This window comes from Entelurus aequoreus, linkage group LG04 (assembly GCF_033978785.1).
Source record: "Entelurus aequoreus isolate RoL-2023_Sb linkage group LG04, RoL_Eaeq_v1.1, whole genome shotgun sequence".
Taxonomy (NCBI): domain Eukaryota; kingdom Metazoa; phylum Chordata; class Actinopteri; order Syngnathiformes; family Syngnathidae; genus Entelurus; species Entelurus aequoreus.
Genome location: NC_084734.1, coordinates 47,972,994 through 47,988,205, shown reverse-complemented (window position 1 = coordinate 47,988,205; position 15,212 = coordinate 47,972,994). Strand labels below are relative to the sequence as shown.

General features: G+C 39.1%; 2 protein-coding genes across 5 annotated transcripts; both read left to right on the top strand.

The window, feature by feature from the left end:
• Nucleotides 1-1,561: 1,561 nt before the first annotated feature.
• Nucleotides 1,562-5,677, top strand: LOC133647870 (uncharacterized). 4 transcript variants are annotated; one of them, XM_062043600.1, is made up of 14 exons: nt 1,562-1,702; nt 2,033-2,196; nt 3,180-3,283; nt 3,376-3,470; nt 3,549-3,629; nt 3,763-3,882; nt 3,971-4,018; nt 4,135-4,215; nt 4,297-4,374; nt 4,719-4,776; nt 4,916-4,976; nt 5,064-5,114; nt 5,366-5,410; nt 5,487-5,677. In XM_062043600.1, the coding sequence occupies exons 2-14, from the start codon at nt 2,108-2,110 to the stop codon at nt 5,527-5,529; spliced, it is 954 nt and encodes a 317-aa protein (XP_061899584.1). In that variant the 5' UTR covers nt 1,562-1,702; nt 2,033-2,107; the 3' UTR covers nt 5,530-5,677. The 4 variants fall into 4 exon arrangements, 2 of the variants coding, with proteins under 2 accessions (XP_061899584.1, XP_061899583.1); XM_062043599.1 differs by having other exon boundaries at nt 4,719-4,783; XR_009825793.1 differs by lacking the exon at nt 5,487-5,677 and having other exon boundaries at nt 4,464-4,976.
• A 437-nt stretch (nt 5,678-6,114) lies between these two features.
• On the top strand, nt 6,115-14,955 carry nsl1 (NSL1 component of MIS12 kinetochore complex). Its single transcript, XM_062043598.1, has 6 exons — nt 6,115-6,388; nt 6,705-6,777; nt 12,384-12,517; nt 12,628-12,682; nt 12,750-12,817; nt 12,883-14,955. Exons 1-6 carry the CDS (start codon nt 6,200-6,202, stop codon nt 13,120-13,122), a joined length of 759 nt encoding a protein of 252 aa, XP_061899582.1. The 5' UTR covers nt 6,115-6,199; the 3' UTR covers nt 13,123-14,955.
• The last annotated feature ends 257 nt before the right edge of the window (nt 14,956-15,212 follow it).

The window sequence follows — 15,212 nt, the reverse complement described above, 5'->3', positions numbered from 1 at the left end:
ATGCACGTCCACCGCTGTGATGCATGCTCAGCAAAGAAAGGCCCCACACGCCGCTCCCATGCTCCCCTACAGCAGTTCCAGGTGGGGGCCCCCATGGAACGAGTGGGTGTGGACATTCTAGGCCCATTTCCGGTCACTGATAGCGGAAACCGTTACATCTTAGTGGCCATGGATTACTTCACGAAGTGGCCAGAAGCATATGCGGTACCCGACCAGAGCGCTGCAACAACGGCAGAGAGATTGGTTTCGGAGATGTTCTGCCGATTCGGAGCTCCAGAGGAGTTGCACAGCGACCAGGGACGGAACTTCGAGTCCCAGGTATTCCAGGAGGTGTGCCGTCGCCTGGGTGTGAAAAAGACTCGCACCACGCCGCTGCATCCTCAGAGCGACGGGTTGGTGGAGCGTTTTAATAGAACCTTGGCCACACAACTTGCCATTCTCACCGACAAGCGGCAGAGAGACTGGGATTTACACCTCCCACTCATTCTTTGGGCCTACAGGACAGCGGTGCAGGAGTCAACACGCTGCACCCCTGCATCATTGATGTTTGGTCACGAACTACGCACGCCTGTTGATTTGGTTTTTGGCCCAGCCCCAGAACCAGAAGTGAGAGGAGCGCCGGGCCTGGACTACTACTACAACCTTGTGGAGCGGCTGCGGGAGGCCCACGATTTTGCCCGCACCAGCCTGACGGAGGCTGGGGCCCAACAGAAGCGGGCATATGACCTCCGCAGTCGAGGCCAGGACTTTGAACCAGGCGCGCATGTCTGGGTCTACAACCCGGTGAGAAAGAAAGGACTCTCCCCAAAGCTCACTAGCCACTGGGTGGGACCCGGCAAGGTCCTCCAGAAGTTGTCCGACGTGGTCTATCGGATACGACTGGCACCTCGGAACCGGCTGGTGGTGCTGCACCGAGACCGCTTGGCCCCATATCAGCCATTGGACCAGAGCCGGGGGCATTTGGAGTCAAGCACCCTGCCGGAGAGGGAGATACCCCCAAGGAGCAACGAGGATGCTGAGGTAATACCCCCTTCCGACCTACCTGCAGACAGTGGTAGCAGCCAGCCGCCATCAGAGGGGCGTCGACGACGGCGGTTGCCTCAGCACTTGCGGGACTTTGTGATGAACGCATGGGCTGTTGGGGACAACGAACCCAGCTAGGTGGGGGCTGTGTAGCGTCCCGGAAGAGTTAGTGTTGCAAAGGATTCTGGGTATCTGTTCTGTTGTGTTTATGTTGTGTTGCGGTGTGGATGTTCTCCCGAAATGTGTTTGTCTACTTGTTTGGTGTGTGTTCACAGTGTGGTGCATGTTTGTGACTGTGTTAATGTTGTTTTTATACGGCCACTCTGACTGTGACATGTGTGGCTGTTGACTAAGTATGCTGTGCTTTCACTTGTGTGTGTGTGTTTAAAATTGGCTTGATCATTAAAAGTTGAACCGATCGTTCATTGGGTCAGCATTTCTTGACATCTTCAAGCAAAGACATTTGTCAAACCCGTTCAACGCTACAATATAGTCATTTCCTCTTACGTCATTGACAGCGATCGATAGAATCGATAGAATCCAAATCTCCTGAAAATGGTGGTGTCACTGAATGATATTCGTCTTTATCTTTCCCAGGGGACTTATGTCAAACACCAGCAGGCTTCGAAACATTTCAAGCGGAGTGTTAGGGCCGCTGCTGGGAACTTCTGTCTTCGTGGTAACGTGCAAAAAATATTAATTAATATATAATACTGTTAAATGTCTGTACTACTCTAAATCAACATTATTGTTGAAACAATTTCACTAATATTAATTCATATATAATAATGTTAAATGTCTGTACTTTAAATCAACATTATTGTTGAAACCATTTCACTAATATTAATTAATATATAATACTGTTAAATGTCTGCACTACTTTAAATCAACATTATTGTTGAAACCATTTCACTAATATTAATTAATATATAATACTGTTAAATGTCTGTACTTTAAATCAACATTATTGTTGAAACCATTTCACTACAATATTGTGTGTGCTGTGTAGAAGAGGTCCTGTACCATGGGAACAGAAGGGTCATTTGGACAGAGGAGGAGAAAGTGGCTGTGTTAACCGAAGCCCATGCAGGCCATTTTGGACCACGGAGGATGCAAGCGAAGATTGCTCCCCGGTTTTATTGGCGGTCCATCACAAAGGACACATTGGATTGGGTAAGCAAGCTCCTAGAAGGAAGATATTTGCTTTTAATTTTTATTTTTAGTTGAAACACTCAGGTTAGTAGTTAGTAGTAGGTCGCAAAGTGTTGTGGAATCAAATCATATCTACAATATGTTTCCCTTTATTACTGCTTTTAGGTGCGGACATGTCCTGACTGCCAGCGCTTTGAAAAATTAAAGACCGAGGCGCCTGAGCTGAAGCCCATCAAGGTCGTATCACCTTGGTACATGGTTGGTGAGTGGGTTTATTCACACATCCCTCACCTTTTCACACACAACTATACAAAAACTCAGTCTACATTCAAATATTTGCTAAACTGAGAACTGGAATTCATGCTCTAGGTGTGGACCTCTTTGGACCTGTGAAAAAGTCGTCTAAGGGGAACAGATATTGTCTCACTTTGACCGATTATTTCACCAAGTGGGTTGAAGCAAGAACATTCCCAAAAAAGACAGCAGCCAATGTGAAGGAGGTATTCTTTATATTTCACTTACCCATGGCCATAATCCCCATGGCCATAATCAGAAAGGGGAAAAGCCACTAAAGTGCATAATTTATATATATATATATATATGTATATATATATATATATATATATATATATATATATATATATATATATATATATATATATATATATATATATATATATATATATATATATTTATATACACAATTCTATTGTAATTATTAGTTGTACTAATATAATTTCTGTGGTGCCCCACAGGCCTTGAGGGACATTTTCTTTACTCATGGTTTGCCTGAAGTTATCCTCACTCACCAGGGCACTGAATTCAAGAAAGAGGTAACTAAATGGTGGTCTTTGACTATTGTACTCTAGGATTGTAATTCAGTCTGAATGTACTCACATGCTTGAATGCAATATTGAATTCTAACCACAACGTTACTGGTCAAATGTTTCATGATTGTCATATTGGTGATGACCAAGCCAGAACTCATTCCCTTGATGTTACAGAGTTATGGAGGTTCTTCCAAACAATATGGTTAGGCTGGAGACCCTGGATGGAAAGCCCAAGCATATGATGACCCCGTATGCATCACTGAAACCTCTGCGCCCGAGTATGTCAAACTGAATGCTGTTTACAGGCATTTTTGTTCAGAGATCTTAATATCCCTCCCCTGTATCATAATATGCCTCCTCTCTCATTTAGGGACTCACCCTGGCTGGCCAAAGGATTCCCCTTCAGCCCCTGTGCTTCCAGGAGATGCTGAAATGCTGACTTCATCATCGGAGGAGGAAATTGAGGTACTTTTTCAGAAAAAAAGTGTTTATGTGTCCATACATGTAGCTTTCTAACTATTTGTATGATTGACACATGTCCAGTGTCATTGTTTCACGGACCATACATATGCTGGCCCCACATCACCCTGGAAAAAGGAGCTGCACCCCGACCAGAAACAACTGGTGAGCAGGTTTCAAATTGAGTAAAATTTTGACATTGGAGCCAGTATATGATTAAAAATATATACATTTATTGCTTTGTGAAGTGGCCAAGGTTATCTTCAAGTCGAGTAATGTAAAATTTTCTCATGAACAGCTCGAGTATGTTTTGGCCTGCGATCGTCCAGCTATGGAGCTGATCATTAAAGAGGGAGGGGTGTGTTTAACCCGAGAAGAGTTTTGGTCTCTCGGGTTGTCCAGAGACATGGACTCCACGGTCAGTACTGTAACTGTTATGTTTGTTTCATTTGACTGCTTATTCCATGGATATGTATAACTTTGTTACATCTGTAATGTGATGACAGATTGGAAATGCTTGCCTCCAGCTGCTTCAGGAAGCTGCTCAGAGACATGTATGATTTCTTAGAGCTGCACAACAGAGGCTGCTTTTGGTCATTAAAAAATCTGATTCAATGGTTAATATAAAACCTCACATATCCTCATGTTTTTGGATTCAAAACTGTTCCAGGGCAAAGATGTCTTCATTGCCAACATGTATATTGTACCAACGTGGAAGCACAAAGACGTCGATCCAATGTCAAGCCTTCCAGTGATTACAATGAAATTTGAATGATAATAGCTACACTAATCTGAAATTTCTTTCTAAAATATTCATAAATGTTTACTACAGAGGGATGCACATCTAAAGGATGCACTCCTCTTCCCAGCGTGGAGCAAGCACAACGGGCCAGAGCATTACCTTCTCTGTGTAAGTGTTGAAAAGAAAAATACTGGAGATATCTTATAATTCTTGTGCAATTACATTATTTATGCCTCTTTCTGCATTGACCATTATAGGTGTTGAGGCCGGCAAAGAGAGAAATTCTCTTGCTGGACTCTCAGTTTGCCCTTTGGCCATCTGGTTTTGGTGATGAGGTGTACAGAGCCATCTTTAGGTCCCTTTATAATAATCCTGGCCACAGTTCCATTTTGGCCACTTTTTGTTCCAGCCATGTTCTGGTTTTGGCTATGGTTCTGTTCTAGTCATCTTTCCCTTCCCCGCTATGCTCATGTTTTAGACATGTTCTTCTTTCGGCTATGTTCCCATTCTAGCCATGTTCCAGTGGTGTGCAACAGGGGTCCCCTACCACAGAGTCATGGACCAGTACTGGTGAAACGTGATTTTGTTCATGCTTTGGCAGTGTTCTAATAGAATTTTCACTTGTTTATTTACAATTTGTCTTCATGTTTAAATATGCCAAGTGGCTTATTGCATTTTATTTTATTCACATTTGGCTTTTTTACTGCAGGAGCATTGCGCAGCACATCGTCCCAGGAAGCTGGAGTGAGCTCACTGGAAAAGACATGCAGGTAATAGGATTACTCTATAAAATATAAATGTCTTGTAGTAAACCCAAAGGCTGTATACATTTTCATGGTGCTAATGTGTATTACCAGGAGATCCCACGCCAGACCTCGGGGAATGACTGTGGTGTTTTCATGCTCATGGTAAGTTGAGCATTTTTAAAGAAGAAGAGTAGGTTAAACTTCCCCCACAATGATGTGAAACACAGTAACAAATTACAAAAATATTTGGTTGCAATTATTGCTTCCAGATATATTTCTATTTATCACATTTCGAGTATTGATATTGACGGCTCTTTTCATCAATTTAGTAGATTATTACAAAGTAGAGAAATATTTTTTTCATTACACAATTATTACATGTGCTCAGAAAAATTACTATTTTCTATTTTTAGTACTCCCTCTGGCTCTGTACGGACACTACTTTTCACTACAGTGTGGTAAGTATTTAGATATTTAAAAGATTTCAAAATAAGAGAGGTAAAAATAATGAACTCATTGTTATATCTGCTCTAGCTGGACATGCAGTCAATCCGGCGTTGGTGGTGTGTCCTTCTAATGGAGCGCTTTGGCATTGAAGGGTAGGACAACTTCTTGAAATATCTGATGTATTGTTTATCATGATTAGTAACTGCCTGTGATGAGGTGGCGACTTGTCCAGGGTGTACCCTGCCTTCCGCCCGAATGCAGCTGAGATAGGCTACAGCGACCCCCTGCGACCCCAAAAAGGGACAAGCGGTTTGTTTACATTTGTAAACAATAAAAAAACATTTTACATTGCAGTTTGTTGCCTCATTTTAAAGTCTTGAAGAAATACCCAAGGTTTTTCTTTATTATTATGTATTATTATGTCAGGAATATCCTCAAATTAATTTGTCAGATTAATACTTGTCCGATTAATACGGACGTTTTGTTAACGCTGTATTATAAAAAAGAGTCAAACGAAGTGCTATCGATCGCTGTCAAAGACGTAAGAGGAAATGACGTAAGCGGAAATGACCCCGGAAGTAAATGGGGGGTAGGAAGGTTTTTGTAATGGGAAGAACATTGGCGTGACAGTTCCAGCTCGCTTCATACTCCATATCAGCAGGTGGCGGTAATGCACACCACAAGGTTGCTTGCCAACTGCCATTAAACCGAAGAAGAAAAGAAGAAGAAGAAGAAGAAGAAGAAGAAGAAGAAGAAGAAGAAGAGACCAGGAAGTTTCCCGTCAAACAAAAGGCGGCAAAATGGAACCAGTGGATAGAACAGACTTACTCGTCGATGAAACAAATCAAGAATGCGGAGTACAACTTACGTCTAAAAAACAGGCTATAGCGCAGATGAATTTGTACAAAGGCATTTTAAAAAAAGCTCTCGATGGACAAGCGGGAATTGCTGAGGAAACAAAGCAAGTTTTACTTCAGGAGCTGCTGGCGGTAAGTTGGAAAAGTTATCTTGGAAAACATGCTTGACATTCAAAGTACAAAAACGACAGAAGTGCTTGTTGCACATACTCACATACATGGTGTATGATTATTATATTATGAAGGCGACGGAGAACACTCTGGAACTTCTCTTAAATTATCAATTGTTACCGCGATTAATCCAATCCAACTTTATACATGGCAAAACATACAAACCCATGCACTCTGTGTTTTGTGCCCTCTCATGTATTTTTTATATGAAATACACACAACAGTCTGGATATTACAACAAAGTCATAACAATTATGTATCCTACTTTATTCAACAGAACTTTGAGTCTGCAGTCCATCAAAACGTGTTAGTGAATGGACAAACGTGGGAGGATGCCCCGGATGTAGATGGTAATAAAAACAACAAAACATGACCTTTTGTATAAAGGACAAATAGGACAACATTATGTACATAAATATTGAAATATTAAATGTGTCATTACATATTGTAACTGGAATTGATACATATATGTAATTATTTTATTCATTTATTATTTAGTTTATGATTTAATTAATTATTTCATGGTTTAATGATTTCTTTATTATTTGATGAACCTGAAATAATAATTAGACACAGTGGGCGGGGCTAGCACAAATTTAGTCCAATGAATGACCTGGTCTGAAGCCTGGAACTACCAAAGTCTTTCGAAACATTTATGCTCAGGGTTTCCAGCAGATTGCCAATATAGTGGGGTGTGGGAAGGGGTCAATATGACTGCATCATATATGTTGCATAATTGGCGTATATTTTCTTTAATAAAAGACAAAAAAACAACACATGTTATTAGTAATTAGTATTAACTAAAGATTAATCACAACAAATGGTCTCAATCCTGAACACACTTAGATTAATCATGCAATTTATTTTGACCATAGAAGGTCTATTACTTTATCCGCTATACCAGACCTGGGCATTCTGCGGCCCGCGGGCCGCATCCGGCCCTTTGTGCGTCCCTGTCCGGCCCGCGTGAGGCCAATTATAAATTACAAAATAAATTTTAAAAAGTATCTATGTCGAGTGTGCAATACAACGGTGCTGCTTTTGTTTTGAAAATCGTTATTTGTATTACTTCCGTGTGGACGTATGCGTGTGTGTGATTGTGAGTGAATTACAAAATAAAGTTGAAAAAACCTCTATGTCGTGCACGCAATACAACTGTGCTGCTTTTATTTTGAAAAGTATTATTAATGGGCGTGTGTCCGTGTGTAACCTGCGAGTGAAGGTGCACATGCAGCGACAAGCTATGCACGGTTTACACCCGAGACGCTAAAAAGAGAAAAGTTGATGACGAATGGCGTGTTTTCAACAAGACATGGACTGCAAAGCAACGTTCCCTCTAAGGTGCGTGCCTGCGCAATTGCGCACTGCTCAAGCGTCTGCTGCGCGCAGCAAATATATGCCGCGCACCAAATCAAATCCCATCTGAATTCTAAACAAAATAAACATATTTATTCTATGCAGCCCTTTGAGACACTTGTGATTTAGGGCTATATAAATAAACATTGATTGATTGATTGATTGATATGTAATTTTGCAATGCAACTTTGAGTGACAGTGACAACAAGCGGCCCTAACGGTGTTCGTCAACACCGTTCAATTGAACACCGTTCAATTATTGTAACGTCTATCGAGATGCTTCGAGGACAGGAATTATATCGATCACTTTATTGAGCAAAACTGTTTATATTCGGACATAACCACACCAAAAACATGAGTAAAACAATTCTATCTCAAAAAACTAGTCATTTTCTGCCGTACAAACCAGGCCAAAACCAACTTGTCATCTGTCACCAACATGCATAGCACTAAACCACTGGTGCGTTTACGGCCACACAAAAAGTCGGATAACTCAAAAACCACACAAAGTTACACTATGACTCCTCAGTCATATGTGTGCTTATTTTACTGTCATTTATTATTAATGTTAATTGATTTAAATTAGTCATGGAATGCTGTTACACACACTATGTTGAAGTATTACTATTATTATTAATTATTATTATTTATCTTACGGTATATATCAAAAATAATATTGAGCAAAATTTAATTGAAATATTGTCGATGTGGCCCTCCAGCAGTGCTCGGGTTGCTCATGCGGCCCCCGGTAAAAATTAATTACCCACCCCTGCGCTATACGGTCAGTGATCAGATCAATGCATTCATAGTGCAAGTGCAAAAACGAGTGAGAAGACTCCGACTTGTGTGCTCGCTAGTAAATTTCACTCCAAAATACAACCTGAAATAACTTTAGATAAAACTTTTACCAAGTTTTGGGCTAATAAATGACATGCATCCAAGTAAAACGCTTAAAAAAGTTCTCTGATGACATTCTGACAATAAAATTGCATTTATGTAAAAATATCTAGGTCTTTTCTTAAAGAGCAACTGCACTTTTTGGAATTTTACGTTCACAATCATTATGAAAGACATGGCGACAAATTCATTTATTTTTTAATGCATTCTAACTTGTAAATAAACATAACACCCAATTGGAGGTCCTCTATTCTGCCCATAAAACCCAATAAATAACAATCCAAAAAGGGCCAACAATACTCCATTTACATTTTGTGACTTAAATATTAACCAAGTATTAGTGATATTGTTATTATAAGCGCTAACGCAGACAAACTATAGCGACGCCGTGATCACAAGCTTGCGTGTTTGACATAATCGACTCATGAGCTACTTTCTTGTTTTCTTGCTCGTCAAACTTTATTGTAGATCATAAATCAAGCCTTTCACCTGTATAGTAGAAGAACGAGGAAATAATCCCACATGTTGGTACACTTTGACAACCAAATTAGCCCCGGAAAAGGCAAGAACAACAAGAAAAGATGCTTGGTTACATCCCGCCTTTTTGTTCGTGAGGATTATGAGTCATTCGTCATCTAAATGGGAATACATTAACATCCTGGCATTCGGCCTCCTAATGACAGCAGACATTTTACAGTAAGTGATGTTTTATTATGTTTGTTGGCTCTCATAAAGTCTGCAGTGAGCAGTAATCAGAGATATTGTTAAAAAAAAGCACAATGTAAATAAGACAGACAACAACAACAGCAGCAGCAACAACAACAGAACATCAGCATATACAATCTGTACAAATATGATACGAAAAGTGATAGCAGAAAAGCCGTTATAATAAAAGCGTTATAATTATTACAAAGTAGCCCTATTGCAATCTTTTCTTGTAAAATGTTACTTTGTTTCGACCAGCCATCACCATCTTGAGATCAGACGTCACTACGCAGTGCACACTTTGCGTACTGACGTCATTCCCACCCGGGAGCATCGATAAGTGAATCGCTTGACAAAATTGCAAGCGATTCCAAGGAGTTGATACACTGGGAACCGGTTTCCGATTTCCATCCCTAGCCATGACTATAAATAGTGTAATTTGTCTATAATAATGTTATAAGTACACCTCTGCATAACATTGCATCTTTTTTTAACATTAAGGAACATTTGAAAAAAGCAATGGAAAAAGTAATTGCAGGACAACACATGAAGTAGAACAGAAAATAAAAGTGCAAAATAGGAAATAAACCTAAAACATAAAGAAAACTATATAAAAAGTCTGACCTGTGAAGACAGGTCATGACAGAACCGTTTGGGACTGAAAAATAAAATTACAGGTAAATAAACTCAATAAAGAATTATACATTCAAACTAGAAGAGGCAATTCCTGAAGGAATTGCATGTGAATGCTCCAATGCTGAAGTTGAAGTGAAATGCTGACAGAATGTAGTATAAATATAAGAATATTTAGAATGGTTTGAATGTTGAAAAGCTGACGCTGAACTGAAATGCTAATGGAATGTAGGATGAATGTTGAAATCGTTTAAACGCTGAAATGGTTTAAATATTGGAATGGTTTGAATGTTGAAGAGTTTTAATTTCCAGGAAAACCGGAATTTGGTTTGGAACTTGGGAAAGTGTTAGTTTGAATGTCCAGGATGAGCGGAAGGTGTTTATGTTGGAATAGTTTGTATAGGTTGAAAAATGTGGGAATTTTGCATTTTGTAAAAATGTCCCATTCATTTCAATGGGAACTTCCTGGAAATTTGGGAATTTTGGGGAAAGCGAGGATTTATGGAAATGATTAGGAGCATGAATGTCTTGAATGAGCTGAATTGGTTGGTGTTGGAATTGTTTAAATCGGGCAAGAAATGTTGAAGTAGTAAATGGTATTAGGGAATTTCGGGAAAATTGGGATTTTTTTTTAACTTGGAAAAATGGTAGTTTGAATTTCCAGAATGGTGGAATGTGTTAAAGGTGGAATAGGTTGAAGAATGTGGGAATTGTGGAAGTTAGAAAAATGGCCAATTCATTTTATAATGGGGAAAATGCAACAAAAAAATGGGAAACCCGGGAATTTTTTTAAGAATTGTTGTAGAGCACACAATTCCTGAACAAGCTGAATAGTTTGAAGTTGGAACGGTTTGAATCAGATGAACTTTGAAGAATGTCCAATTGATTTCAATGGGAATTTTTAAAAAAATACAATTTGAAAAGCGGGAAAAAAAATTTTAATGGTAAAAAACTTGAATGGTCTGAATGAGTTGAAATGGTTGGTGATTAAATTTTTCAAATCGGTCCAGAAATGTTGAAGTAGCAAAAGGTGGAATTGAGAAATGGTATTACGAAAATCCTGGGATTTCGGGAAAACCGGGAATTTTTCCAGTTCAAAAAACAACTTTGTTTTTTGTCCTGATTAAGAGGAATGTTTTGACGCTGGAACGGTTGAAATGCGTTGAAAAATGTGGAAGGAGCAGTCGCCAGAAAAAAGGGTGGAAATAGGGCTTTGAAAAAGCAGGAATTCTGGAAAATCCAGGAATTTTTTTGGAACTTGGAAAAAGGGAGGTTTGAATTTCCAGAATGGTGGAATATGTTGAAGGTGGAATGGTTTGAATCAGTTCAGAAATGTGGAAATGGTGGAAGTTTGAAAAATGGCTAATTCATTTTGAATGAGAAAAATTTCCCGGAAAAGCTGGAATTCTGGGAATTTTTGGAATTTGTTAAGGGAAAGCCCGTGATTCCCAAATAGGCTGAACAGTTTGAAGTTGGAACGGTTTGAATCGGGTGAAAAATGTGGAAGGTATAACACGCCAAAATCTGGAGAAGAAGAATAAAAAAATTGAAGTTTAATAATAAGAATAAATAGATGAATCTTGGTGTAGAAAACCATTTGTGTTAATGCTTTGGAGCATTCACACAATTAATGAGCAACATTAACTTAGGAACACAATATAAAATACTAACATAAAACAATTTGTGCTGATTTTTTTATTATTAAAAACACTAACGTAAACGACTTACATAATGTACGTAACATGTAAGCAAATAAGCCAGAGCGTAAATTCCGGTCTTTAAGTCGTTGCTATTTCTTCAGAATCAAAGTATATATCTTGACGTATTACATATAGTATATTATTTGTGCATTATTGACTACTGATGCCGCCGAAAAAGTACTTTGCTCACTGAAACCGGATGTTGTGATGACGTATCCACTTCCGCTGGCGGGCGGCGTTTTCCTGCTCACATGAATTACGTAATTGGCATTCAGGTCGTATTTCTGTATAGACTGCAGCCACATTTGAAAGAATCAGATTCCAATCGGATTCGGACTACCTCCTGATGTGGCCCAAGTCTGATGCAAAAAGATCAGATTTAAAATGTTAAGACGGGCAAAAGACATCAGTGTCACTTGAGGACAAGAATCAAATTTGGTATGCAGTGTGAGTGGGGCCTGAATATTACAATTATTTAATAATGTACTTTTGTATTGAATAGATAATGGCACATTAAAAAACACATTTTAATTCCAATAATGATAAGTTAATGACATATTTAAGTATTCATTTAAAGATTTATTTATTTAATATTTTTACTTTTGACACTCCATATTTTTACAATCTATGCACTTTATTCTGATTTAACCTTATTTTTGTGTTAGCTGAGGACGACGGTGATGACTTGAAGGGACAGCTGGACGACGCCATCGTTGAGACGACGAGCAGAAGAGGCTCATACCCCCGACGCATCCTGCCTTATGTGGTCCAGGCTCTTAAAGCTGAGCGCAAACTCCTGGTGGGTGTCTCCTTTGTCTAAGCTTATTTATTGAAATTAACCATTTTGGGTTGACACAAAATAACAACAGCTGTCCTGAAACTTTTGAAAGAGTCATAATTTTTGTACAGTGCCATTATGAAGAACCAGTCAGACCTCAGCAGGTGGTCACAGACCCTCCAGCGGGTAATTACATGCATCTGTTTTCATAAATGCAGCAATGTGACCAAACAATGCTCTCCTGTTTAATCAGTAAACTTCATGAAAGATGTGGCCGCTGCAGCGCCTGCATTGGTGAAACAGGCCAGGCAGGTCATCAAGGTACAACACACGCACACACGCACGCACAGGATAAAGAAAAGTCATGATGTTTTTTCTGTGTTCAGTCCATCTGCACTTTGCAGCAGCAGACGGAAGGTCTGTGTCAGGTTGTCAAAGGTTGTCAAACACGTTTCCAAGTGGACAAAGACGTGTTCGGCGGCAGCGGCCTATCAGCAGAAGCCCCGCCACCAACAGAAAACTGCACATCGTCGACCAAGCAACCAATCAGAAGAGTTGTGATGGACACGGAAGCCGCAGGCGCCTACATGGCCGTCAAACATGAATATGATGGAGACGCAAAGTGAAGACAATTCATTAGGATTGCTTGGAATGAGGTTGGGAGAAGTCTGCATTTTCTTTTGGACATGATCATTTTTCACACTTTAAAGATTCTTGATTGTTAACATTTACAGTCAATAAGGAAACTAGATAAAGCAATTTCTGTAGAAATTGTGTGTGAAGGCTCCAATGTTGAAGCTGAAATGAAACGCTGATGGAATGTAGGGTGAATGTAGAACTGGTGTAATGGTTTAATTGTTGAAAAGGTTTCAATTTGGAAGAGCTGAAGCTAAACTGACATTCTGGTAAAATGTAGAAGGGGTTTGAAAGTTGAAATAGTTTAAAGGTTAAACATGGTTTGAGAAGTGAAGAGCGGAAGCTGAACTGAATTGTAGTATGAATCTTGAAATGCTAAATGTTTGTATAGTTAGAAGAGTTAGCATACTTCAAGGGATTACAAAGTAACAATCTATGAACTTTAGCTCTAAGTGTATCCCATTAGCTAAAATGCTAGCATGTTAACAGGGGAACAGTAAGCATACTTCTAACATAGTGCCAGGTAAAAAAAAAAAAATCTGATTTGTACGGTAGGTTAAAAAGCACAAGATTAGTTAAAATGCTAGTATTAAACGTTAGCATGGTATCGGGAACAGCTAGCATACTTCCAAGATGGCGCCAGGTACCTAGCTACATGCTAGTATAAACCTTATACAATCTTATTAATGTTGGCATGCTGAGAGGGAAACCGTTATCATACTTCTAAAATGGTGTCAAGTAGCGAAATCCATTTATTAGGGGGAAAAATAGCTTAAATGTCAGTATAAAATTGGAACAGTTAGCATACTTCCAAGACGCCACCATGTAACACAATTCATGAGCGTAACAGGTCGGTGTTGCAATCTTTTCAATCGTTTGAGAAATGTAGAAATTGTGGAACTCAGAAAAAAAATATTCCCTTCACTTGAATAGGTAATTCGAGAAAACTGGGAACTTTTGGTAGATGGAAAAGAGCACTAATGTCCTGAATCAGCTGAGTGTGTTGTTAAAATGTTTGAATCGGTCGAGAAAAGTTGAAATAGTAACACTTTTTAAATAAGGATCCGGGGGAAAACGGAATGTTTTAAGGAACTCGGGAAAGTGTTAGCTTTGATTGTCCCGTACTAGCGGAATGTCTCGATGGTAAAATGGTTTGAATCAGTTGAGAAATACTCCATTCATTTGAATGGGAATTTCCAGGTATTTTGGCAATTCTTCTAAAACTGGGGATTTTGGAATATATCACAATTGCCCAGGTTGAGATTAATGGGTTGGTATGAAAAATTTTGAGTCGGTCGAGAAATGTTGAAGCAACACTTTGCAATTGAAAAATGACCATAGGTAGGGGGACTAGGCAACTTTGTTGTCCTGATTATGTAGAATATGTTGATGGTGGAATAGGTTGAACAATGTGGAAAGAGAAGCAGAAAGGACAAATAGAGGAAATAGGGATTTGGAATTCTGGGAAATCCTAGAATGTGTTGATGGTTCAGTTGTTTGAATCGGTTTAGAAATGTGGGAATTGTGGAATTAAAAAAATAGTGTCCATTTATTTTAATGGGAATTTCCTGGAAAGTTGGGGATTTTGAGAAAACCGAAACATTTAAAATTATAGATAATATCAAGATTACTAATAAATGGGTTGGTGTTGGTGCCACCATCACTACCATAAGTATCAAACATAACTTTCTTTGGCTGATGGTGATGCGTCTTCGTGGATACGACGGACGTCCAAAAGAAGAAGAAGAATGGTCACATTTTGACACTTTTAAAATGTCTGTATAAAATGTATAACATATTCCTTTTATTCTGACTGAGGTCATTTTTAAAATCAATTATAAATAGAGGAATCCCTCCTTTATCGCTGTTATTAATTTCTGCTAAGTAGCAATCATTAATTATAAATAGCTGGATGCTGAGCAGCTTGATCCGATTGTTTACTTTTTTCTTTCCCCCCCCCCCCCCATCTCATCTTATGACGAAATTGTACCTTACTAATGATACTTTTAGGCATTTAAGCATTTTTATGTTGAGGGCAAACCTTTTGCAGAATTTGTTTGCCCAATTGTGTAAGTGTGAA